This window comes from Nicotiana attenuata, unplaced genomic scaffold (assembly GCF_001879085.1).
Source record: "Nicotiana attenuata strain UT unplaced genomic scaffold, NIATTr2, whole genome shotgun sequence".
NCBI classification, from domain to species: Eukaryota; Viridiplantae; Streptophyta; class Magnoliopsida; order Solanales; family Solanaceae; genus Nicotiana; species Nicotiana attenuata.
In genome coordinates, this window is record NW_017673726.1 from 37,098 (window position 1) to 64,454 (window position 27,357).

Consider the following 27,357-nt stretch of genomic DNA (forward strand, 5'->3'; position numbering starts at 1 on the left):
ATCAATATTGTGCGGCCGCAAAAGACATGGTGCGGTTGCGATCAAATTTATGCGGTCCGCATAAGGGAGATTTAGAGAGTTGCAATTTCAAGCATTAAGATGAGCGCGGACCGCACCAGAAATGTGCGTCCGCGAATGTTCCTGTGCGGCCGCAATGAAAATTATGTGGACCGCGATGACTGAGATTTAGAGAGCTGGCAACTTGAGCAAAATAGAGGAGTGCAGACCACACCTGAATTATGCGGTGGCGATTGGAATTATGCGGTCCGCGAAAATTCAACTCAACCCAGATCCAAAAGAGAAAAGCGCGGACCGTATCAGAATTATGCGGCCGCAAAAGCAAGAGTGCGACTGCACTCAGAATTATACGGCCGCACAACCTCCGCAGGGTCAATTTTGTCAGATATTTTCACCCTTGTATAAATAGAACTTTTTGTCATTTTTAGGTTATGTTATTTTTTGTATGAGCACGTGAGACGGCTGTGCTTTCTGTTTTCGGAAATTTTGTACTAGATTCATCTCTTAACATTAGATTTTCATTCCATAAATTAATATTATGAATTTTATCTTCATTTCATCTTTAATTTCTGTTATTTCCATGAGTAGCTAAACCCATAGCTAGGGTTGTGACCCAACCCTAGTGTGGGTATTTAATGGGTATTTGATTTTAGGGCTTGAATGTGAATGGGTTAGTGATATTTAGCATGGTTCTTGCGAGAACTATAGAATTAATAGTTGCAAACATTGATTCATGCCTTTATGACTTAGTCTCTACTTGAGAAAGAGAGACTAAGTCTAGGACAACTAGGCTAACAAGGATTGGGGTGAACTAAAGAAATTGATAGCCCCAATTAAAGGGTTAAACCTAGAGATAGTAATACTCGACTTGAGCTAATATTACTTCATTTGTATAAATACCCATTTGGCTTGAGAAAGCCAAATTAGGCAAAGTCACTCAAACTACCGAGAGGTATAGAGTGAGTACCCGAGTGTGATAGCTATATTACGATCCCAACCAATCAAGCTTGCCCTAGATTTTGCTACCTGTTAGATAACCACCTAGGTAGAAGTCACGACCCTAGTCTCTTTAAACACTTGAAAAACAACAACAAAAATATTGTCCTTAATTTCAATCATTGCAATCTTTAGAGTAAAGTTAGAAGTAGAAATCAAACCCAAACTTGTGGAAATGTAATTAGACTCAAAGCCCGCATCTAGCTTAGATATAAACCTATTTCCAAACATTAACTCCATGTGGATTCGATCCAGACCTAGTTGGGTTAAAACTGCATCGACCATCCTCGATACTCAATAGTAGTGTAGGCTTGGACCTGATCAATTAGTAATAGGGAAACCTAAATATTTTCCAAAGCTCTTACTAATGTTAAATTTTGAAAAGCTTTGCCGGGTCTTTGGAGGTGCGTTTGGAGCAGTTTCTTGACACTATTATTTTTGATTTTGTGTAGTTTATTTTTTGGCCTGATATGTTACAAAAAAAAATTGAGTCAATTAAGAATAGTTGTTGTCACTCCCCAACCTCAGGAGGCACGACCGGCGCTCAATCGAGTGAACCCAACTGAGCAAGCCTTATCAAACACTTTCTACCCAACTCAATGTGATTAAGGAATCCGGTTTCCGTTTAATTAGACAATAAGAGGGGTTGTACATTCAACATTGATAGTTCATTTTATATCACAACCTTAAACCGTAGTTAGGTTCCAAGATTTCCATACAGTTACAATTTAGAAAACAAGAGTTTAGAGTTACAACATAGTTCATAGACCCATCCGACACCCATAGGTAACCCACACAAACGTCTACGGAGCCTCTATGGATACAAAAGACAAGTTATGACAATACCAGCAACAAGGCCCCGGCTATACCTCAAAAGTGGAAGTCTACAACAAAGATGTACAACATAACCCCTTGAAGGAGAAAGGGGGCTCACCTAGACTTCGAAAAGAGAACACTCCGCTATGCGCGATCGGCACTGTCCGCTATGGAGCCACCTACGTTCATTTAAAAATGTAGCGCCCCCGGCAAAAGGGACGTTAGTACCATGGAATAGTACTAGTATGTATACCTAAACACCATCTAGTTAGAAAGAACTTTCATACAAAAATAAGGTAATAACAAGTATAACTCAAAGGAAACATTAAATGACCACAACATTATCAAATGAAAGAATCATACAACTTTCACATCGTGTTTCCATAGCTTTTATTTTGGAGCATTTCATAATGTTCATCATTGTTCACATTACCACCGCTATCTTGAGCGGAGTCCGATCTCGACCCGATCGGCTAGGTTGCTTCATTTGAGACATACACTTTAATCACAAACACATTATCACCATGTGCGTAGCATGGCGTCTGATCTCGGCCCGATCAGCTAGGCCACCTTACTAAGGCGTTTCCCTTTTCCATCAATCATCTCATTTCAATCTTTGTTTCCCATAAATCATTTCATAGGCACTTGGGGCCACAACTATCACGTCATATATTTGGCACTAGGCCACATCTCACATCATTCCCAATTTCAATGTTAGATTTGTAATTTAGGATAATATGGGCACACAAGAGCAAATAAAATTGTAGGCGTAGATGAGACTTCACATAGATGGCACAACATACGCAGCTTCAATCTCAATCTAAGGTTTAAGCATTTCAATACATTATTCATATTCCTTGCACCTTTTCAAGTTATCAAGAATAACACATTGATCATGTTGAGAAACATCTTCCATGCATATAAGGTTGCAACCCCACATCCATGTGAAACAACAATTAATACAACAATTCAACTTTAAACTTACCGTATTTACACACACACCAACGGAGCTCAATTTCTAAAAGACGGGGTTTTAGCCATACATACCTCAATTGAGCTTTCCCTTAATCTTAAAATATTCCGGAATGTTTTGTACTTCAATCTCCTGGGATGAATATTTAGGTGCCTCACTTGATTATCTTTAGTGTTTTAACAAGGATTTGTGGATCAATATTGATGAAAGGCACTTCCCCTCTCTAAGACCCTCTTTCTCACTCTAAAAGCACCAGGAAAATAGGCTCAAAATGAGCTATTGCACAGGATATAACGATAGGGAGTCGGGTTTAAAATTTAGAAATCTGGAGCCCCGACACAGATCTGCGATCGCATATGCGATCGCAAAATTGACATGCGGCCCGCAGAATGGACCGCAAAAATGCTCCCAAAAAACTGAACAAACTGCCTGGGTATGCGACAAGAATGCGGTCTGCATACATGTTCTGCAGTCGCATAATGCACCGCAGAACTGCTCCTCACAAAAATTCCAAGGGGATTATGCGACGACTATGCGGCCCGCATATCGATTATGCGATCGCATAATTGGCCGCATAGTTGACCTCAAAATTAACCATCACACTGCCTAACTCTGCGGCGACTATGCGGTCTGCATAGCTGTTATGCGACCGCATACTAGACCGCAGAATTGCACTTTTCTGGAAAACATTATTCCTTGACTTTTTAATGCATAGATCAGTCCAAAGCCGCGAGGAATTTTACAAATTTCTATCACATGTTCCTAATTTGGAACTACGAGCTTTCGGATTTTGAGTAGAAGTTTTCACAGGGCCTTACAGTTGTAGGAGAATTTTTATCAATTGTACACATTAATATAAGGTCATCCACATAGAAGAGATGAGATAGTTGGTATTGGTTTCTCCCCATAATAATAGGTGTCCAAGCTAGCTCCTTTGTCAACATAGTGACTAATTTGGATGGTTAGCATTTCCATACAGAGGATAAAAATATATGGGGATAACACATCGCCTTGTCTAATTCCTCTACTAGTGCTAAAGAAATTGCTTCTACTTCCATTCACTAGGACAGATATTCTACTAGTGATTATGAACTCATAATGAGTTTTGAGAACCTAGGGGGAAAATTGAAATGGCGAAGAGTTTTGTAAATAACTGACCATTCTAAACGGTCAAATGCATTTTCAAGATCTAATTTAAGGACTATATTATCTTTGGAGCCTAGTTGTTTGTGCATTTTTAACATAAGTTCCTAGATTATTATAGCATTATCACACGTACGTCTGCCCTTAATGAAACTAGCTTGGTGTGGACTAACAATCTTACTAAGATAGGGCTTAAGTCTAGTAGCAATAGTTTTTGTAATAATTTTATAAATAGTGTTACATAAGCCAATAGGCTTGAAATTTTTTAGATTGTTAGCATTAGGGATTTTTGGGATAAGACGGAGATAAGTATCGTTTATGCCTTCTGGTAGATTTCCTTATTCAAAGGCTTGGCGACGAAGATCTATGACTGAGGGTTTTAGAAATTTCCAATACTTTTGAAAGAAAAAAGGGTGTAAACCATCAGGACCCGGAGATTTATAGGTTTTGATGGAAAATATAGCATTTTTAATTTCTATTGGGGGTACATTGGCATCAAGAGATGATAGGTGGATTTTTTGATGGCTAGGGGGGGTCACATTTAATAGAAGACCAGTTTGAATAACTATGGCTAGTTGAGAAGATTTCTTCAAAATAGGAGAGTGTATGATCCATATTTTTTGGTGGATCGTCAGTCCAGTTTCCTTGTGGATATTTGAAATAGACTATTTTATTTCTTCTTCTATTATTAGTAGCACTTATATGGAAATTTTTTGAATCAGAGTTTCCTTCATTGAGCCAATTTATTCTAGATCTCATTTTTCAGAAAACCTCTTCCATGTTTAGGATGTTATTATAATCAACTTTAAGAGAAATTTCCAACTGGTTAAGAAAGGTGCTAAAGCCATAAGACGTAGATTTTTGTATACCATTTAGTCTTTCCAAAATCTTCCTCTTCCTTTTAAATAGATCGCCAAAGGTATCATTTTTCCAGTCAATGATACGATGTTAAAAGATATTAGAAGCCTCAATAAATTTATTATTAAGCCAGCATTCTTTAACTATGTTCCCAAATTATGGATGTCCACTCTAGAAGGTTTCTAATCTAAAAGGTTTGGGAAGAGGGTTATTTTATTTGGGGATTAATTCTAATAGCACAAGGTTGTGGTCTGAGTGAGTTTTAGGTAAATGAATGACGGAAGCCTTGGGAAATAAGTCCACCCATTTTTAATTAGCTAATAATTTATCTAGTCATTCCATTATACGGTCACTACTAATTTTTGGTGGTTAGACCACGTATATTTACAGCCTTAAAACCCAAATCCATTAGTTTACAATAGTTGATTTTTGACCAGATTTTTGCTGCTCGTCTTCTGTTAATAGGATTACCTCCACATTTCTCATTAGCTACTATTACATCATTAAAGTCCCCCTAGTAACCAAGCATCTTTGTAATTATCAAAAATATTGGAGATATTATCCCATATGTTATTTCTATTTGAGATGATTGTGCTAGCATATATAGAGGAAAATAACGAAGTATGGCGAATATGGGGTACCTCGATTAGTGCATGAATCTCTTTGTTTCTTTTGACAATGTTGTTGACGTTCACTAAGCTTGTATCCCAAAGAACTTCCATGCCACCTGATTGTCCCTCAGCTGGGACTTCAATCATGTCCGTGAAACCAAATTCGTTCATTAAGCTACCATGATTTGTCATTCTAGTCTCTAGTAGAGTGACCATGCATGGGTGGTGAGTGGCTATAAGCTCATGGAAATTCCCTCTAAACTCTTCATTGTTGCCTCCCCTAATGTTCCATATAATAAAAGTCTTAGCACGATTCATGGCTTGGGGTAGGGGTTGAAGATGACCATTCACTCGATGGAACCATGATCATTGCTAATTTCCCCACAGTTGGATCCTGGGGTGGACGCATGTCCATGGTGCACTTGAACAGTGAAGCTGGACAAGATAGAATGAGCCTCTTCTCCCTCATCTCCTCGAATAGATAGACTTTTACTTCGTCTAGGTTTGTGAATTCTACCAAGAATTCCCCCACTAAGTTGATTTCCTCTTCTATTCCCTCCTCCACTGGATTTTCCATGTTTTGGTGCATTTGAGGTTGAGGAACTTGCTGGTCCATTGGCCCTAGGTTCACTAGGATCTGAGGCTGCATGTTGTTCAAAAGAGGATCCCAATTCATTAGGATTGGGTTGAGAGCAGTGAGCTCCTGAGGAGGAAAAAAATGAAGATCCAACCCCATGTTTTGAGGTAGATATGGATTTTGGTGGTAGTGTGGTGGTAGATTCTACTATGCATGCATAGCTTGGATTAGGTTGTTGTTCATTCCCGGTGCTAGTGGTTGCATTATGTTGTTTACCCAAATATGTTTCATGTAATTGCTCATTGCTAGATGTAGGCCCTCGGATACTAGTTGTGATAGGAATTGAAGATTTTAGATCACTGTGAGATTTTCCTGCCCATTGATGTTGAGCTAGAGTGATACACCCCTCCACATTAGCCCTATCTCTATCCAAGAAGTTGGATGGTGATCCTGAGGAAGAGGGGGTTGAGCATAAATTATGGGAGGTTTGGGAATTGGGGAGGAAAGGGAGGAAGATTTTCCATTGTTTGCGTGCGTTGATTCCTTAGAATTTGGATTAATTTGAATCTCCTCTATTCTCGACATTGTTTGTATTTGGAGTTGTTGATTTAAGTGTTTTGATGTGGAGGTAGGGGAAATGATTACCTCTATTTCCATGTATTTGAAGGGTTTAGCGAGTTAGGATTAATAGAAGGATTTGCATGCATTTTCTTAGGTACATGTACCAAGGTTTGAGACATTTGTCTTAAGAAATTACTTTGTTTGGACGAGTGTATGTCCACATGCATTTGAGGACTGTAGCTTAATTGGTAGTTTGTGTTAATGGTGGTGTTTAGGGTGTCATGGTTATTGGTAGGTTGGCAAAAGATGTCCTCTAATTGGGTAGGGATTTTATTAGGGGGGGGGGGGGGAGGGTTACTAGGGTATTATCAATTTTGCCTTTTAGTGAGGCAAGATTATGTGAGATCTCTTTTGTCTTTTGTGACCGGTTCATACACTTAGAAATAGTGGTTTTATGATTACTTGCAATAGTGGTATTACCTAAATCCATATGCTGAGAGTCTAGATTGATGGTTGAGAAACGATTATTAGTTTTTAGGAGATTATTATCAAATTGATTTGTGGACTGTTTGAGGTATTGATCAGAGGTTTGATTATTATTAAAAGAACTAGTGGTAGACTTAGGAATATATTTTAACTTTTGGGTTACAATGTACTTTACCTGTCGATGCATTGAACAACTTAACATTGATACCTGAGTCCTAAGATTTTCCATCTGCTTCATTTGATTTTGTGTTCTTGGACTTCCTGCTCCTTAAAAATGGAACTGTGATCCATCCTTCCTCTTGTGCTATTGTTGGATTAGAATTAGCAGTTAGTGCTTGGTCCGTTGAGGGGGAGATCATGTCATTTGTTGATGGTCTTATTAATGTGCAAGAGGTGGTTTTGTGGCCTAGCCTACCACATGTTTTGCAAAAGAAGTTGTCTGCTTCATATTGGATATGCTATTTATGAGTACCAATATAGATGAATTTTTTCACCGGCTCTTCCATAGGTATTTCGATGCATAATCTAGCATATCTTCCCCTCAGGGAAGAGGATGTGCAAGCATCTACCTTCAATAGCCTTCCTATAACTCCTCCTATTTTCTGGAGTATTTTCCCATAATAGAACCGTTTGGTAATTGAGGGAGTCTAACCCATACTGCTGAGTAAGTTTGTCTAGCTTCAGTTGCCACGAAATTGGGTTGCCACCTCTGTATTGATAAAAAGTTTTCATGGATGAACAATGGCCCTTTTTGGAGGATTTGATTCATGTTTTCTTTCTTCTGTAATTTGACTATGAAGTAGTCATTGCCCAAGTCGATTGGATTTTTCCCTTTTCTTGGATGTCCATTGGAAACATGAGGAAAGATGAAGGGTCTGTGGAGAAATTTATTGTATCTTCTTTTCCCAAGAGTTTCTCTTTGAACGCTTGAGGAATTTTGTCGCTTGGAATACCTGGGCTATTAACTTCGTCCATTGATTGAGTAGTTGATATTTTTATCCGGCGGCTTTGGAGGGATTTGTGTAGTGTCTAGGTTAGAGGTGATTGAATCCATGGAGGATGAAAGTTAGTTTTAGTTGTTTTTTGACTTTAGAAGGAATTTAGAGAGGAGGGATAGCACTTCTCTCTAATAAAGACCCCCTTTCAACTTTGGGTTTGAAAAATATTTTTTCCTAGGGACCGACAAAGGGAAATTACACAAAATAGTACTTTATTAATTCGAAAAAGGGTCATATATGCAGTGAACTATGCGAATTAGGATAGATATGCCCGTCGTTAATAGTTTGGCACGAATATGTCCAATCCATCCAATACTTGTTCATTCATGCCCTTAGTTTAATGGAACCACTATTTTGTCTTTCTTAAATAATGAATAATCGGACCCAACCAAAATTTGCTGGCCCTATCTGTTAGGACCCGACCCACCCTTATTTCAAAGATATTTTTTGATATATTATTTTTGTTTGTTTGAGAAATTGTGTGATAATCATATTTATTTATTTGAGTAATTTGATAATCGATTTTTTTTTGTTATACATCATTCAGGAAGTAATCCTACTAAAAGTAGTAATTGATATTTATTTATTATTTTAATAATATAATATTCGAACTAGTTTGTGCTTTCTTTAACCATTTTACCATCTATTTTTATTTTTCTCACAATCTATTTGTATTTTTCACCAATACAAATACAAATAACTCCATGTTCACTATAACTTAACCTGATGGATCCGTTTTTTGTTTTGTTTAGATAAGTATTGATTATACGATTGATTATTAGTTTATTGAATTATTTTCTGCATTACAAATTTGTTATGAAATAAGTGATAAATTGTTAAAACAGTGGTGCTTCTTTTTTATTTTTATTAATTAATTATTTCATAACAAGCACCACTGTTAAAACAGCGGTACTTCTTTTTTATTTTTATTAATTAATTATTTTATAACAAATATTATTCATAACAACCACCACTGAGAAAAATAAAAATAGAAGGTAAAATGATTGAAGAAAGCACAAACTAATTTGAATATTATATTATTAAAATAATAAATGTATTCAATTACTACTTTTAGTAGGATTACTTCCCGAAATGATGTATAACAAAAAAAAATGGATTATCAAATTACTCAAATAAATAAATATGATTATCACACAATTTCTCAATCAAACAAAAATAATATATCAAAAAATATCTTTGAAATAAGGGTGGGTCGGGTCCTAACGGATCGTGTCAGCAGATTTTGGTTGGGTCCGATTATTCATTATTTAAGAAAGACAAAATAGTGATTCCGTTAGGGATTTTTTCCTTCCTATACAATATTTAAAACTTATTTACTAAAATTGTCCATAGTTAGTATATTACCCACCCTAAACAAGTTTTTCTTACCATTTATATACAATCCATTATTAGTGCCTTAAATTAGGGAATTTAGTTACACTATTTTCCTTTTTTTTTTTCTCTCCTCCCCTCAATTTCCCTATTCTCTGCTATCTCTCTCCACCCCTCAATTTCCCTATTCTCTGCTATCTCTCTCCACCCAAAATTCCCCATTCATGATTGATCTCGCCAAAATTCCCCATTCATGATTGATCTCGCTAAAACGTTGAAAAGGAAAAGCAACAGTATGCGCCGTAGGCAAATACTTTCCTCTTTATTTCTTTCTTATTAGTTAACTAGTGCCTACAAACAGATGAAATCACTGGTGTGGGAGAAATTTAAAAATAGCCAGATTTACAACTGGTCGTTCAAAAATAGCCCAATTTCAAAAGTAATCAAATTTAGCCACTTTTTATGTAAAGATAAATCTGAGTGAAAACGCTGTTCAAAACTCGAAAAATACTCCAGTATATTATGCTGGAGTTCCAACATAAGTATACTTGAACTCCAGCATATTATACTGGAGTTCCAGGATAGTATGCTGGAACTCCAGCATAATATGATGGAGTTCCAGCATAAATACACTAGAACTCCAGCATAATATACTGGAGTTCCAGCAAGTATATTGGTCCAATATAATATACTGGAGTTTGGAGCACCAGTGCTCCAGTCTCCAGTATATTATACTGGAGCCAGCAAAGTATACCGGTCCAGCATAATATGCTGGAGTTCATACACAAGTGCACCGAACTCCAGTATATTATGCTGAACCGGTCTCTTTTGCAGCAAAATAGTGGCTATTTTTCATTGACTTGGTAAACGCTGGCTATTTTTGATTGACCACCCCGAAAACTGGCTATACCGTACTATTTTTACGTCAAGATTCTATCTTTGTCCCTCATCATTCAACATATCTTTTTTTTTTGTTTCTTATATATGTTTCAAATAATCACAAAAGGTACAATTTTTCTAAGAATGAGAAGGACTCAACAATAGCCATGTACCCAACCTGGTAGATATCTATTACCATTTCTTTTTCTCCTTTTGACACAATTTTTCCGACTTTATGCATTTTCATGCTTCCTCGTTCCCTTATTCACTGTATCTCAAGAAGTAGGCCCCAATTTTATCTCTCAAACTTCACTTCCCCTTTCGAGACCTTTTCCTAGGTTACATGGTTTTTTACTTCAATCTCCAAACCTGAAGTTCACCTAGCATTTCTAAATTACATGTGCATCATACACATTCAGCTCAAGGCGACGAAAGGGCTCTGAATATCAGCTCGAGACATTATAAGGAGTTTGAAATGCTAGATGAAAAAAAAAACAGACAAATAACTTAGTGCAAAAAAAGTGAATGGCGAATATCGCAAACAGGACATATATAACAATGATCTCGAGATTAGTTGGAGTTGAAGCGTAAGTAGAACAGAGAGAAGATAAATTTGTATGGTACAACAACATACAAATTAAAAAAGAAATTTCCTACAAATTTGATACATCTACAACAAAAATTTTATACAACTAATTATATAATATACAACTTATTTATAACTTATCTACAACTTGCATACATACTAAAAATAAATTTCACACAACTAATTATACATCATACACTTATTTACAACTAATCTACAACTTTCATACATTATATTTACTTGTTAAAATACATCTACAACATCATACAACTTAAACACAATTTTTACACAAATTTTATACAATATGTCTTTTGTATATTTTGTATCTGATTTATACATAGTAAAAACAAAGTTCATACAACTAATTATATATTATACAACTTATCTGCAAATTATCTACAACGTATCTACAACTTTCATACATTATATCTACCCAGTTATATACAACTACAATATCATACAACTTAAATACAATTTTTATACAATATTGTTCAATTTTCATACAATACTTAAATAAAAAAATATATATAAATAACATACAATTTTCTACAATTTTACTACAACTTTACTACAATTTCTGCAGTATAATGTATGTCATGTCTTCTTCTTCTTCTTCGAGTTTCAATCTGAAATTCAGCCAAAATCAGGTCTAATCTTCACCAAAACACCCTCAAAATTGAGATATAAACTTCAAACCATATTCCCAATTGTTTGCAACAACACCCAATCCAAACAAATAATAATTTTTAAAAACCCAAATTCGAATTCAAAGTTTCAAAGCTTTTAATAGTTGCCAATGGTGGAATTGGTGTTCTCTTTTCCTTTGCTTTACATTACTGGAATTAGGGATTGAGAAATAGAGAGAGACGTAGAGAGAATCTCCAATTATTTGCAACAACACCCAATTCAAACAAGTAATATTTTTTGAAAATCTAAATTCGAATTCAAAGCTTTAAAGCTTTTTAATGGCTATCAATGGTGAAATTACTGCTCTCTTGTGCAAGATACGTAGGGGAGGGGGTGGGATGTGGAGAGAGAAACGTGTGTGTGGAGGGGGGGGGGGGGAGGGAGAGTGAGATAGAGAGAGAGAAACGTGGGGGGAGTGGGAGTGATTGTAGGAACTGATTAATTATCCTTAAATCTTAAAAATGTAAATAATTGATAATTTTGTATATAGGAGGTAATTAAAGTGACATTTGAGTAAGGAGGGTAATAAAGTTTCCATTAATGTATATGTACGTTATATGACCCTTTATTAATTAGCACTCGTCAATACGCTACAACTAATAGAAAGGACACAGGACACACAGGAAAAGTAGAAGTTGACTCTTTAGTCTTTGTAGTTGATCCAAAAGTCACACTACAAGTTAACAAAAATAAATAGCCCCATTAATTTTCTTCTATATAGAGTAATGTTCTTGATTTGTTTAAAAAATCATAAGTTTTCTTGCAATGGTTTCTTCCTTTTTTTATCTTCTATTATTTCTGTTTTTCTTTCCACTACACAATTTAGCTCAAAATAATGGTAGAGTAGCAACTAGCACTTCTCTTACTGCAACAGATGGAACCACCCCATGGTTTTCACCATCTGGTGATTTTGCATTTGGGTTTCAAAAACTTCAAAATAAAGATCAATTCTTGCTTTGTATATGGTATGCAAAAATACAGGAAAAAACCATAGTATGGCATGCAAATATCAGTAATCCAGTGCCACGTGGATCAAGATTACAGCTTGATTCTCAAAATGGTCTCATACTTAGTGATACACAAGGCAATACAATTTGGAGAACTGATTTGGTTATTGGTAATATTGACCATGGATTTATGAATGATACTGGAAATTTTGTTATTATGGGAAATGATTCTACTGATCCATTGTGGGAAAGTTTTAGAAATCCAATTGACACTTTGTTGCCAAGTCAAACATTGGAAAGAGGAAGCTTCCTTGTTTCTCAAAGATCAGAAGCTAATTTCTCTCAAGGTATTGTTGAATTCCATCTTTGAAAAGTTTTTCTTGAGCCGAGGGTCTATTGGAAACAGCCTCTCTACCTCCATAAGGTAGGGGTAAGGTCTGCGCACTACCCTCCCCATACCCCCACTTGTGGGAATACATTGGGATTTTCGTTGTTGTTGTTGTTGTTATTGTGGTTGTTGTTGTATTGTTGAATTGTGTGACCGGCTCATTTTAATTATTTAATTATATTATGTCTCGACATGGTATATGTATTACGAGATTTATCAATCATCATGACTAATTGGTTGGTTTTATATTGGCTGCTAGTCTACTACAATCCTCTTCCTTTATCCGAGCTTGGGAGGGTGGAGTTAGGAATATTTTTAGTCATGTTACCATATTTACTTTAAATCCTATGCTTTTTAGGAGTGTCTGAGCCTTATTTGAGATTTTCATGCCAGTAGAGAATATAGAGTTCTAGTACTTTTCGCTTATAATGGCCTGAGATGAAACATGGTGAGTGAGGATTCATATAGCCAATCTCAACTTGTTAGGAATCGAGGCGTATTTGTTGTTGTATGTCTCAACACGCCCCCTCACGTTTAGAGCGAGTACGATTTAACATTTTAATTATATTATGTCTCAACAGGTAGATTTTATCTTCGCATGGTTGATAATGGGAATTTGGTGCTTGGTACAAAAAGTGTGCCTTCCAATTCAGATTATGATGATGAGTACTATAACAGTCGAACTTCGGACGAAGCAAATGTAACCAATTCTGGTGATAAGTTGGTTTTTGAAGAGAATGGTATGATGTACATCTTGAAGAGAAACAATGAAAGGCAGTTTCTTACTCCCCGATCTATTCCTTCAGCTTCGGAAAATTATCATCGCGTGACACTTAACTTTGATGGAGTTCTCACTCATTATTATCGCTCGAGGAGTTCTAATAGCAGTGGCTGGAATATTTTATGGGCTCAACCAGATAATATATGTTTCAACATTTTTAGTGGAGGAATAGGGGCTTGTGGATACAATAATGTGTGCAATCTCGGTACAAACAAAAGACCAGTTTGTAACTGTCCTAAAGGATATTCACTACTTGATCCAAATGATATTTATGGAAGCTGCAAACCAGATTCTGCTGTAAGTTGTGATGAAGTTGGGAGGGGTTCACCTGAAGATTTGTACAATTTTATCACGGTTCGTGATACTGATTGGCCAACATCTGACTTTCAGAAGCTTAGCCCTTCTACTGAACAAGACTGCCAAAGTTTCTGTTTGAATGATTGTTTTTGTGCTGTTGCTATTTATAGAAGCGATAGCTGCTGGACAAAGAAGCTGCCACTGTGGAATGGGAGAATAGACACCAGTCTGAATGCGAAAGCTTTTATTAAGATAAGGAAAAATGGTATTCCTCCTCTAAGTCCTGGGCTTCCAAATCCAGGATCTTGTCAAAGCAAGAATTGGCGAAATTGGGCAGTTGTGTCGTCCACGCTCTTAGGTAGCTCTGTGTTGGTGAATGTTCTCTTCATTGGTGTATTTTGTTGGGTATTCTTCCACATTTATAAAAAGAAAGCGAAAACATTACGCCCTAGAAGTCGTGTAGCAGACTCTATTTGTCATAGTTTTACATACAAAGAACTTATCGAAGCCACAACAGACTTCGAGGAAGAGCTAGGCAGGGGAGCCTTTGGTATTGTTTACAAAGGGGTGATGCCTATCGGTTCAAGAAACGTTGTTGCTGTAAAGAAGCTGGATAGAGTTGCTCACGAGACAGAGAAGGAATTCATGACTGAAGTAAATGTGATTAGTCAGACTCATCACAAAAATTTGGTCCGTCTTCTTGGATATTGTAACGAGGGAGCTCACCGCTTGTTGGTCTACGAGTATATGAGTAACGGCACTCTTGCAAGTCACCTTTTTGGTGATCAAAAACCTACTTGGAGTCAGAGGACAAAAGTTGCAATGGGGATCGCAAGAGGACTTGCATACCTCCACGAAGAGTGCAGTACACAGATTATTCATTGTGACATAAAGCCTCAAAACATTCTTCTGGATGATCACTATATTGCCCGAATATCAGATTTTGGATTGTCTAAACTTCTGATGATGAACCAGAGCCGGACGCTTACTAACATTAGAGGAACAAGAGGTTATGTTGCTCCAGAATGGTTCAGGAATAGTCAGGTCACGGTTAAGGTGGATGTTTTCAGCTTTGGAGTATTGCTACTAGAGATCATCACTTGTCGTAAAAGCCTGGAGAATGAGGAAAGCTATGGACCGGAGGCAATTCTTACAGATTGGGTTTTGGATTGCTTTCAAGAGGGAAAATTTGAAGCTTTGGTAGAAACTGATACCGAGGCCTTGAATGACAAGAAGCAGCTCGAGAGGTTTGTGATGGTCGGTATTTGGTGCATTCAGGAGGATTCGACGATGAGGCCTACTATGAGGAAAGTCACTCAAATGCTTGAAGGATCTGTTGAAGTGACTACTCCACCTTGCCCTTATACATTCAGCACTACTATTTAAGATCAGCCTCAATTGTCTGTGATTTCCTTCGCTGTATATCTTTAATATCTAAATACTAAGGTAATGTTACTCATCATGTTGCATGTTCTTTATATTGTATATTCTGCGTGATTTCCTCAATTTTGTGCTGGTAACTGATAATCTGTTTAGAAATTGGCTCGTTACTCACTATCAGAAGCGGATCCAGAATTTAAGTTTTCTTCTGCTCGGTCAAACACTAATTTTCAAATCCCACAGAGATCTAAGGTTTAGCTACAACTCTTTACTATCACTAAGAAGACAAACTCGAACAATTCCTAAGTTATAAATATTAAGATTCTTATGTTTAACTAATTATCTAACAAATTAAAGTAGTGAGTTAATAAATAGGGATACTAAGGGTCGGAGACAAAATTGGAAAAGCCTAGAGTTATGATTTACCCAATTGTCGGAATCCTTCCCACTACATCTCCTACAATTTCTCCTGAGTATTCTCGACTCATCATGAGCACTCGACTTATCGCAATTCTCTCTCGAGCAACTACAATAATTTACTATTCATATTCTCTCGAATTACGCTAGCTTGCACTTTTTCATCGCCCATTATGATGACGTCAAAGCTTCGTTATCTCTAATCGCGCTTATAAACCTGCTGCATTGATTTCTCATATACGCGTAGTTGAACAAGTGGGATATTCAAAGGCAAAATTATACTAACGTAACAAGAATTCATCCTCCAAAAGGTTCCATCAAACCATAGATTAGAGAGTTTAGCTACTCATAATTGTATAAACAATCATAGTCATATTCAAAAGTATTAAACTACGGATTAAAGAAGAACAGAGAGAAAAACTCTTAGGATTCGTGCTCCAGAGTGTTGTGTAGTCTTTTGCCTCTCCAATAATATCTCTCTCTTCAAAAACTAACTTTAAGAGGTATTTATATGGTGGGACCGAGGTCTACATGTCCAAACATAATGAGGAAATAAAAGTAGCTCGAATAAGCATCGTCGGAGCGAGGCATTGTCAGAGGCACCAACATTACTCTGCGAGGCACCATCAGAGGCGCCAACATTTCCCGGTGAGGCGCTATCAGAGGCGCCAATGACAATGCTCTGGACAAAGCCTAAAATTTTGTGTGCTCATCAGAAATGACCTAATGAACAATAGTCATAACTTCGCAATACTTCGATCAAATTAATCGATCGATCAAGAAGCTAATCTGTTTTGTTTGGGCCGGTAACTAAAAGAAAGTCCTCGCTTTCTCTTGAACAAAGGAAGGGCAGCATAGCATTAACTTCAATTGAATAAGCTCAATCTTAAAGAGGTTCATACAAGTAGCGGACTAACATTTGTGTCTTGCAAATTCTCTTCATAAACTGAAGTCACTAACTCTGAAAACTACATTGTGAAAACATTATACACCCGAAGGAACTGAAATTGATTCAATCATGAGCATTTGCAAAAGAAATTTAAAAGAGCACATTTGGCTTGTATTATTATTCTTTCACTTGCATCTTATTATAAAAATCATGTCTTGAAAATCAAATGGAAATGCTATAAGGTACACCTTTTCCAGTAACACCAGGTCCAGAAAATGGTTTCAACAGTTCATAAGGCATAACTCCAGCTCCATTTCTGTTCATCAAATTGCTATCAGCATTTCTACCATCAATAATCCCTTCAAGCTCTTTCAATCTTCCAGAAAATTTTTCAAACGCCGCATTAATCACAGGATTCTCAGCCCAATAAGGTTCAATTTTTTCTCCAAGATATTCTTCATCTGGAGAATGATTAGATAAAACATCCAAAATTGCCATGACTTTTGTTGCCTACATTTGTGATGGAAAGCATTTTAATAGTGCATCCTCAGGTCTTTTCAAGAAACTCTCCCATTCTTCATCAGTTGGATCCTCAGTTGGCATTTTGCTCTAGCAGTTGTTGGCCTATTTGGAAAGTAGCCTACACATGCAATAGCAGATCAGTCAATATTCTATGATTTGAGGACAACATAAATACAATAAGTAGAAAATAATGTAAAGATTTTTTATGCTATCAGTGTAGTTTTAACTTATGATAGTACATAATTATCATTTTTATCAGTTTACTATTAATGTTTATCATAGAGATTTACTTGTAATTACCTTATCAATGACTTACTGTGTAAATGTTTTTCACATCACCAGTGCGTAGAACTTAAACTTGTTTTAAAACGAGTTTAAGCTCTATGCATCGATAGTGTATAAGAACTTTTACACTATCGGTGTCAACTAAAAGATAACTACAAGTAATTATCCACAAGAACTGAGAACTTTAACTTGAAAAATAAGGCAGGGGGGGTGTGGGGGGGGGGGGTAAGGGGTACCTGCATAGCTGTATTGTCCAAAGTTTACTGCTGCATGGTGGCCAGAAGTTACCCAAACTATTGTTGTGATAATTCCAATTAAGTCATCTGGGGTTTTTAGTTCTGGCCACCACGGCTCGTCTTTCTTGTCACCATGTCCAACATCTTTTATCTCTGTCCACCAAGCTTGGAGTTCTGTATCGGATTCTATGAGTTCGGATTCTGTATAGTAATGGTTGACATAGTCTGTTACCCATTGTTTAAGGATGTCCCATAGTACTAAACCATCATTTGCAAAAGGGTAGTCTTCTATTGTTAGTTTCAAACCATATTGTGCATCTGGATCTTTCACAGCCATTCCCCTGTAAAAGTTTGAAGAAATAACATGTTATTTGGAAGGACAAAACAAACACTTTTTATACTTTTCCAAGAAAATATGTATATTTACATAATATGAGTTTTACTTCTATATACTGTCTGAGTGGAATTTTTATACTATCAGATCACTTAAAACATAACTTCATGTAATTCTCCATAATAAGTAGGACCAGTAACATGAAAAATTAGACAGGTTAAAATACAATGATAGTAGTAAATTACCTGCTAATGAGGTCTTCAGGGAGTGCCTGTCGATCAAATCGCCATTCAAGACCATAAGCAACAGAGCTTAACTCCACGGCGTATTTGCCAGGGAAGAATGAACTCTCAATAATGCCATTGGCATTAATAAGAGCTTCTCTAGCTAAGGCATTTATCTCCATTGTGTATCTGAAGTGAGGATGCAGTAATCTGTATATTGGGTGCATTGCACTAAGTTGCCTATTTGTTGCTATGATGTATGGCTCTGTAGCACAATGAGTTCTTAGCCTGCAAAAACCAATTTCAAAGTATTACTATTCCTACGATGTTTTTCCAGCCAGATAGCGAGCGATCACTCAACTATGAACACTAACTGAAAGCGGCCAGGAATATAATGCGAGTCATCACTTACCAGTGGCTAACTAGCTGGTGATAGCCAGAGTCCTGAGCAAGAACATGAGCTTTAGCTAACTTCCATAGCCAAGCACCAGTGGCATGCCAAGTAGGGCAATAAACTTCTTTCCATTGAGGTTTATCATATACAGGTGGCCTTGTTAACTCAATGGCCAAAGGTCTCAATGTGCCATCTGGTGTCAAGAAAAATAGAGTTCTTGATCCATATATCACTCTTCCTTTGAGTTCATTCACTTTGTTCACATATGGCAACAGCAAATCATGATAATCTAGAATAAACAGCTTCTTTTGTTTAACTGCCTGCATTTGTATATAACTCAAGAATTAATTAAGCAGGAGGAAGACTATAGGCACAGGCTTGTAAATGGATTATTTGCATTGTATGGCATTTTTTGAGGCCACATTTTAAATTATATCCCCTTAGTTTACTAGACTAAAAAGGAAAAAATAAAAAATAATTAGATTTACAACTGATAATTGAAAAATAGCCACAGTTTCAAAAGTAAGCGAAATTTAGCCACTTTTTCATGTAAAGATAAAATCAAAACAAACACAGCCTTAAAAATCCAGAAAAATTCCAGTATAATATGCTAGAGTTCAAATTTTTACAATGAGATTCCAGCATAATGTGCTGGAGTTCCAATATAATATGCTTGAAGTTTAAACGCAGGAGCTCCATAATCTAGCATATCATGCTGGAACTTTCCGTGTGCTGGAGTTCCAACATAATATACTGGAAGTTTATATGCAGGAGCTCCATAATCCAACATATTATGCTGGAACTTTCCATGTTTCAGCAAAACAATGGCTATTTTTCAATGACTTTACAAATGCTGGTTAGTTTTCGATTACTACTCCGAAAACTGGCTAGCCAGTGCCATTTTCACCTAAAGTTCGCCTTTAAAAGGGCGATGTGCACAGATAGCCACTGACAGCTTATGTCTTTATTTTAAAGCCAGCGTTTTAAATGTCTTTAGTCTTTAGCCACTGGTTTAATAAACTTTAACTGCTCGGACAAAAATACCCTTCTGCTCATGTCCTTAACTTCAGGACTTCAGGACTACATGTCCTTAACTTTTGAACTTGAAACTCTAAGTTCAGGACTTCAGGACTACATGTCCTTAACTTTTGAACTTGGAACTCTAAGTTCAGGACTTCAAGGTTACATGTCCTTAAGTTTTGAACCTGGAACTCAAACTTCAAGACCAAGCGTCCTTAACTTTTGAACTTGTAAGTCAAAGTTAAGGACCTATTGTCCTTAACTTTTGAACTTGTAACCGTAAGTTAAGTACTGCTTGTCCTTAACTTTTGAACGTGTAACTGTAAGTTAAAGACTGTCTGTCCTTAACTTTTGAACTTTAAATTCAAAGTTAAGGACTGCATGTCCTTAAGTTTTGAACTTGAAACAATAACTTAAGGACGACATATCCTTAAGTTTTGAACTTGAAACAATAACTTAAGGACTGCATGTCCTTAAGTTTTGAACTTGAAACTATAAGTTAAGGACTGCCTGTCCTTAACTTATGAAACTGAAACTCAAAGTTAAGGACTGCCTGTCCTTAACTTTAGAACTTGGAAATCAAAGTTAAGGACCTATTGTCCTTAAGTTTTGAACTTGTAACTGATGTCTGTCCTTAACTTTTGAACTTGAAAATCAAAGTTAAAAGATTTAAATTTGGGAGAGTCTGCGACATTATTCTTTGGCTATGAATTGAAATCATTATTTTTGTTTCTTTTATTTTGTGCTTTCCAACTGAACCATGCAAGGAGAGCAGAAGGTCTACACCCTACTTACAAAGTTCTGTTACTAACTTTTGAACCATGAATATTGAAAAGTTCTGTTAAAGAGCTTTTGTCTTTTAATGAATGCTTACAAGCGATGTGCATTAGAATGACTGTGTAGATAGGCTCCGCCACCTCAACATAATGCAATAGTTATGGAGAAGGCACGGAGAGAGAGAAGCAAGGGTTTGGGAAGAAAAGCAAGGGAAGAAAGGGTAAAAATGCCTTTTCATATTAATTTTAATAGGGCAGTGGCTATTGTAAAAATGCCTTTTCATATTAATTTTAATAGGGCAGTGGCTATTTTTGCTCAACATTAGAATTGCTGGATAAAAAATAAATACCACCTTAAATAGTGGCTGCACCATGTCATTTTCTCCCTTTAAAAGTAGTTGGATGAATTACTTTTTTCTTTTTGCAGCCAAATTTAGCCTACTGAACTAATAGAGGACATAATTTAAAGAGTGGCCTCCAAAAAGGCTATTTATGCAATAAAAGGATGTGTGTCCACAAACAACAGAGAAACTAATGTTTTTTCTTCCTATTTCAAGAAAGAGAAGGATTTGTTTATACCTCTTCAACAGTCATGAGTCCTCCAATTTCTTGTTCAATTAGCTCTTTTTTGATTGCTGATTCAGGAGGTCCATATATCTCGGGTAAAACTTGCTCTTCAATGGCCATTCCTGGAATTTTCATAAAGTATTTTAGCTCAGTGTTTCAATCAATAAATTGATCTTTTAACCAAATTAATATACGGACAGATTTATAAAAGGACATTAGTTATCGAGCAATTTTTTTTAAAGCAATAATTGTAAAATGAAATAAAATAAATAAGGGATAATGCATTGAGCTGCGCCCAAATTGGTCTGGACACCGCGATTTTATAAAAAAAATGTTGCAATTTAAAAATAGCCAGATTTACACTGGTAATTGAAAAATAGCCATAGTTTCAAAAGTAATCGAAATTTAGTCACTTTTCATGTAAAGATAAAATCTGAACAAAAATACTGTTAAAAATCCAGAATTATTCCATCATAATATGCTGGAGTTCGAATTTTTTACATATGAGCTTCCAGCATGGAGTTTCATCATAATATGCTGAAAGTTTATATGCAGGAGTTCCATAATCCCGCATATTATACTGGAACTTTCCGTGTCCTGGAGTTCCAACATAATATGCTGGAAGTTTATACACAGGAGCTCCATAATCCCGTATATTATGCTGGAACTTTCCGTATTTCAGCAAAACAGTGGCTATTTTCAATGACTTTTCGCAAAAGCTAACTATTTTTTTATTACCGGTCCAAAAAATGACTAGCCCATACTATTTTAACTTTAAAAAAAAAAAAGAGTTAAAGGGATAACATACCGTAACCAAGCGTATATTGCACGGGTTGAGACCAGCTAAGGTTTGACGAGCAAATTCCACATCATTAAACCAAGAAAATTTGTCCCCTGCCATGACCATGAAAATACATAATTTAATTTTAAAAGAAATTTACCAGATTAGTTGCAATTTACTGTTGCGTTTAATATTACTTCTTCTTTAGTATGTAACTTTATACAAAACCATTCACCTTAATTATATTCACCTTAGTAGTGGTCCAAAATATATCGCAAATATTTGTATTGCTATAAATTATCTCATTAATGATAAAATAAGTTTTAAAGTTAAGTTGTTTTTAGATATAGAAAGGTAACATTCTTTCTAGGACAAACTAAAAAAGAGTATTCCACATAAATTGAGACAGAGGGTATTAAATACTCCAAATAGTTTTGTGAAAATTTTCAATAAAGATTTAATACACACTTTTTGTAAGGTATAGCTTTCAACAATTAATGTTGCTCGAATCCTTGAAAAATATAGCTGCATCCATATCGAATCCATATATTGTGCATTTTTGGAGGATCAGAACAGGTGCAACGTTATTTTGGAGTATCCGAGCAACAAACATAGGTTTGCAGTGTAATATTTTGATTTATAAATTTTTGAAGAATCCGAGCAGCATATATATTTGTGCGTTATAGACTTATAGGGACTTACTTTGAAGCAATTCAAGGGTTTCAAAGAGCAACATATCTTTTTGGGTTTCAGCAATGGCCTTAATAAGCCTTGGTACGACATTCAACAGGTTACTTGTATTGCTAAGGGGTGGAAGATGAACTCCGACGTTAAACAGTGAGTCAATCGCCGGAAAATGTGGAAATCCGGCGTTCGGATCATCGACGGCGACGGACTCCAACGCCGGCACCACCGCGTGCAGAACGGAGTAAAGTGTGTTGCCTGAGAATGTTAAGCTCTTCACTTCTGAGAATGCTTCATCTCTTGGTACATATACAAAGTTACTCCTTGATTCAGATAATGGATCTGCAATATTGCAACCACAAATAAGTTTTTGTTATATTATTAATATAATATAACTTGAATCCTCACAGTTTTTTAATTTATTTAGAACAAGCAGTTTGATAAAATGCAAATCATGGTAACATGTTATGTTATAGTAAGTAAAACTACAGAGAATGTAAAAAGAAAATACACGATTATTGTATATAATTTAGATTCAACCAAGTTTAATTTTATAAATTTAACAGATTTTATACATTATTATACCACTTAAAAGATAAATATGGTAATAGTCCATAATAAGTAAATATAGCACTTGGATAATATGACAAACAATCAGTTACAACGGATAAAATAATATAGCAATATAAAAATTATTTATAGTGTCATCATATATAAGTCTCTATTTAGAAATAGTATATACTCCTTTTGACCTAATTTAAGTTACATTCTAATTTTCTTTTTAGTCAGTTCTAAAAAGTATACGTAACATATTATTATATTTTTAGTAACGACTCAACTTTATATTTCTCATTTTACTTTCAATGTAATGATTTATTGCCATAAAATTTTTTATGACTTTTATACCATAAGTTTCAAAAATATTTTTTTTTTTTTTAAATTTCGTGTTGAGTCAAATTACCTGTCTTGCTCCTTGGGCGACCAGTTCTGCATCTTCTAGGATAAGGGAATTCTTGACCACCAAGTACTGGTCTTTTAGCATCATCATTAGCATCAGGATCTCCAATATCATTGTAAACATCATAATCATATATTCTCTCGAATTGTTTACGTTCTCCATATCCATCACCTCTCATTATTACAAGTTCTCTTTCTCTTAATCTCTTAACTGCACTTGGTGTTTGAGATGGTAGATATGACTGTCATGGGCAAAAGAACAAAACTCTATTAGTAATAAGCAGTAAATATCAAATTATACTAATTTATTCTGATTCATTCTGTTTTAATTTAAATGACAGATTTTACTTATTAGTCCATTTCAAAAAGAATGACGTAAGACTGAATGCATCTCAATATTATGCGGACAATATTGAAACATAAGCCTGCTCTGGTCTAGGAGTTATCTAAGTGTCATCAACGTTAAATAATTAACTGCATGCCACTGGCGGCTCTAGGGAAAAACCACTAAAGCAATAACTTTAGGCCTCCTAGAATTGAAATTTTTGTAAATTATATATTATTATATATTATGAAATTATTAATGAAGGATACTAGATTTTATACTTCTTTTTTAGATTGTGATTAAGGTTATTCAAATAAATAACTTGTGTATTATAAATATGCAATATATAAAGTAAAATATTTGATGACGACTGTGATAATTAAAGAAAGAAATCTCTTGTATAATTGGAGTAATCTTTTGTCACTTCAAAAAACTTGAACTATTTTAAATGTATGAAATGTGGTACAAAATTGTGCTTATTAAATTATAAAAGTTTATAAAATATTATCTAAACCGTCATATATTTCTTGTAAAAATATTATCTATACCTTAGTGAGTAGAGTTACCAATCGTTTGTAATGGTGAGAGCAGTAGGTAAATGAATGAATTATCAAGACACATACAAAATGATCGGCATACCATATATCATTACAAAAAAAAATATTTTATTAAATAAATTTAAAGTCTCTTATTTGGCTTTTGTGACGGCCCAACCCGTCGTCTCATGTATTACAGCCCCGTTTTTCCCATTTATTGCTCTTTCATATTTTATTATCAGCAACGGGTGAGTTAGAGTTGAATTGAATTGGTTTGGATAGGAAATGAGACACTTAGTCTCTTTATGGAAGGTTTGGTTTGGAAAAGTCAACCGAACGTTGGCTTATTAGTTAGAAGGCTCGGATGTGAATTCCGGTGATTCGGTTAGCTTCGGGAGGTGATTTGTGACTTAGGAGTGCGATCGGAAGTGATTTTGGAGGTCCGGAGTAGGATTAGGCTTGAATTGGCAAAGTTGGCATTTTGGCGAATTCCGGTGGATAGGTGAGATTTTGATCCAAGGATCGAAATGGAATTCCGAGAGTTGCAGTAGCTCCGTTAGGTGATTTTGGATATGTGTGCAAAGTTTCAGGTCATTCGGAGGTGTTTAGGTCGGGTTTTTGATCGAATGTGCAATTCGGAGGTTTTAAGAAACATAGGCTTTGATTTGATGAAATTTGAGGATTTTGATGTTAACGATAGTGTTTCGAGGGTTCGAGCAAGTTTGAATAAGGTAATAGAACATGTCTGTGCTTTTGGTTGAGGTCCCGAGGGCCTCGGAGTGAGTTCGGGTGTTTAAAGGAGAGTTTTGAGGTGTGTTGCAGGTTCAACTTTTCTGTCATCTGGTATTTCCTCTCCTGCGGAAGCGGACCGCAGAAGCGGTTCCACAGGAGCGAGTGGTGGATCGCATAAGCGGTTCATGGCCTGGTGGAGTGTTTCCGCAAAAGCGGAACATTTTTCGCAAATGCGAGTCCGCAGAAGCGGACAATAAACCGCAGAAGCGGTCTTGGGAGATTCACAGAAGCGGATGAGGAGACGCAAAAGCGGACGTTGGGTTTTTAATGAAAATCTGCAAAAAGCGGGATGTTGGCCGCAGAAGCGGTCCCGCATAAGCGGAAACGGGACCGCAGAAGCGAAATCAACTGTTGACAGAAGGGTTTAAAATATTATATTTCATCCGCGAACAAGAGGTAGTTTCCACCATTATTAAGCGACTTGGAGAGCTTTGGGCTAGAAATTTCGAGGGTTTTGACTGAGAATCGATTGGAGGTAAGTTCCTTGGCTTAATTACTCGAGTTTATGGTAAATTTATCATAGAAATCAGTGGAAATTCATCAAAACGGGTCAAGCTAGGGCTTGAAAAGTTGTGATGTAAAAACGGATTTTGAAAGGGCATTTGAACTCCGATTTTGGTAAAATTAGTATGTGTAGACTCGTGGCGAGGAGAGGAATCCAATGATGTAAATTTTGTAATTTTTCGAGAAGTGGGCCCGGGGCTCGGGTTTTGCCAACTTAGTGAATTTTGGTATTTTTCGAGTCTTTTCGATTGGGTTATGTTTCTTTAGCCTATTGTAATGTATTCGTTGTGGTTTTAATCAGATTCGGCGTGCGAAGAGGTTGATTCGAAAGGCAAAGACATAGCGAGCTAGACTTGTGGCCGGCTTGAGGTGAGTAATAGATGTAGATGATGACCTGAGGATTTGAAACCCCGGTATATCACATCGTGACGCTATATTGAGGCGACACACGTACTCTATGACGAGTGCGGGGTCGATTGTGACTGGGGATTGTGACCTAGTCCGTTCCGATTGATGTTCGTACTGTGTTCTTGACTAGAACCTGTTTGGTAATCATCCTACTTGGATTTTATGAGTATGTTTGGGGCTTTGTGCCTATCATGTGCATCCTTCAGGGATCCTTATCACTGCTTCCATGATGCTTAGCATATTTCATGATATCAGTCCTGAGTTAGACACTGCCTCGAAATGTTTAGTAAATAAATAAAGGTTTAAACACTTAGCTCTATAATTTCTAATAATTGAAACTAAAATGAACAATTTGACTGTGCCCGAGTGGCTTGCATGCATATATATATCTGGACTGAGTGTGGATCGGGCTGCACGCCGCAGCGAATGCTACGATGATATTGCGCTTGGGCTGTAGGAGCCCCTCCGGAGTCTGAACCCCCACAGTGAGCGCGGGTACCCAAATGGATCGGGCTGCGCGCCGCAGCGGTCATGTGCATTGCATTGCATTCATGCATTTTATATCTGTTTGTCTTAATTGTCATTGTCTGCTGTTGTTTCATCGTTTTATGTGCTGAATCGCTGATTATAGCTTTATATTGTAATATTTCGGAATTTCTTACTTTCAGCCATTATATATGTTTATTACTCACTGAGTTGGAAGTACTCACTTTACTCCCTGCACCATGTGTGCAGATTCAGGTGCTCCGGAGACTTAGTGGAGCTGTTTGCTGTTTTCGTGAAGTTTATTTTCAGGAGTTGTTGAGGTAGCTGCCTGACGTCCGCAGGACCCGACTCCTCCCCTTTATTTCATTTATCTTTCCATATCTTAGACTTCTTTATTACTATGGATATATTACTCTGTTACATCTAGAGGCTCTAGACTCGTGACTCCAGATCTATTGGGGAATGTTTGGATATTCGTTATTATTTTTCGTACTATCTTATTTAGATTCGGATGGGAACCTTGATAATCGCTATTTTAATCGTATTATTTGTTAACGGATTGCGTATTTGGGTTGAGAGTATTTATTTGGTCGGGCTTGCCTAGCATTAGTGTTGGGCGCCATCACGACCGAGATTGGGGTCGTGACAAGTTGGTATCAGAGCCTAGGTTACTAGGCCTCGCGAGTCATGAGCCGGTTTAGTAGAGTCTCGCGGAACGGTACGGGGACGCCTGTACTTCTCCTCGAGAGGCTGCAGAACCTTTAGGAAAACTCCATATTCTTGAAATTCTTGTCGTACGGCTTTGTGATTCGAGAACTAAATTCCTGTATTCTATTCTCTAGCAGATGGCGAGAACTCGTGCTACCGGATGCGATGGTCGACCACCAGTACCACCCACTAGAGGCC

General features: G+C 36.5%; 1 protein-coding gene and 1 pseudogene across 1 annotated transcript; one reads left to right on the forward strand and one right to left on the reverse strand.

Moving 5' to 3' along the window:
* The first annotated feature begins 12,218 nt into the window (after positions 1-12,218).
* LOC109217111 (G-type lectin S-receptor-like serine/threonine-protein kinase RLK1) lies at positions 12,219-15,419 on the forward strand. Its single transcript, XM_019381339.1, has 2 exons — positions 12,219-12,815; positions 13,438-15,419. The coding sequence occupies exons 1-2, from the start codon at positions 12,287-12,289 to the stop codon at positions 15,318-15,320; spliced, it is 2,412 nt and encodes an 803-aa protein (XP_019236884.1). The 5' UTR covers positions 12,219-12,286; the 3' UTR covers positions 15,321-15,419.
* Positions 15,420-16,802: 1,383 nt separating this feature from the next.
* On the reverse strand, positions 16,803-23,645 carry LOC109217110 (annotated as a pseudogene).
* Positions 23,646-27,357: the final 3,712 nt, after the last annotated feature.

What these genes read in the sequence shown, in the direction of transcription:
- LOC109217111 (XM_019381339.1), top strand. Translation starts at nt 12,287, where the DNA reads ATGGTTTCTTCCTTTTTTTATCTTCTATTATTTCTGTTTTTCTTTCCA. An exon ending in AGAAGCTAATTTCTCTCAAG is followed by an intron (nt 12,816 to 13,437) that starts GTATTGTTGAAT and finishes ATGTCTCAACAG; the next exon opens with GTAGATTTTATCTTCGCATG.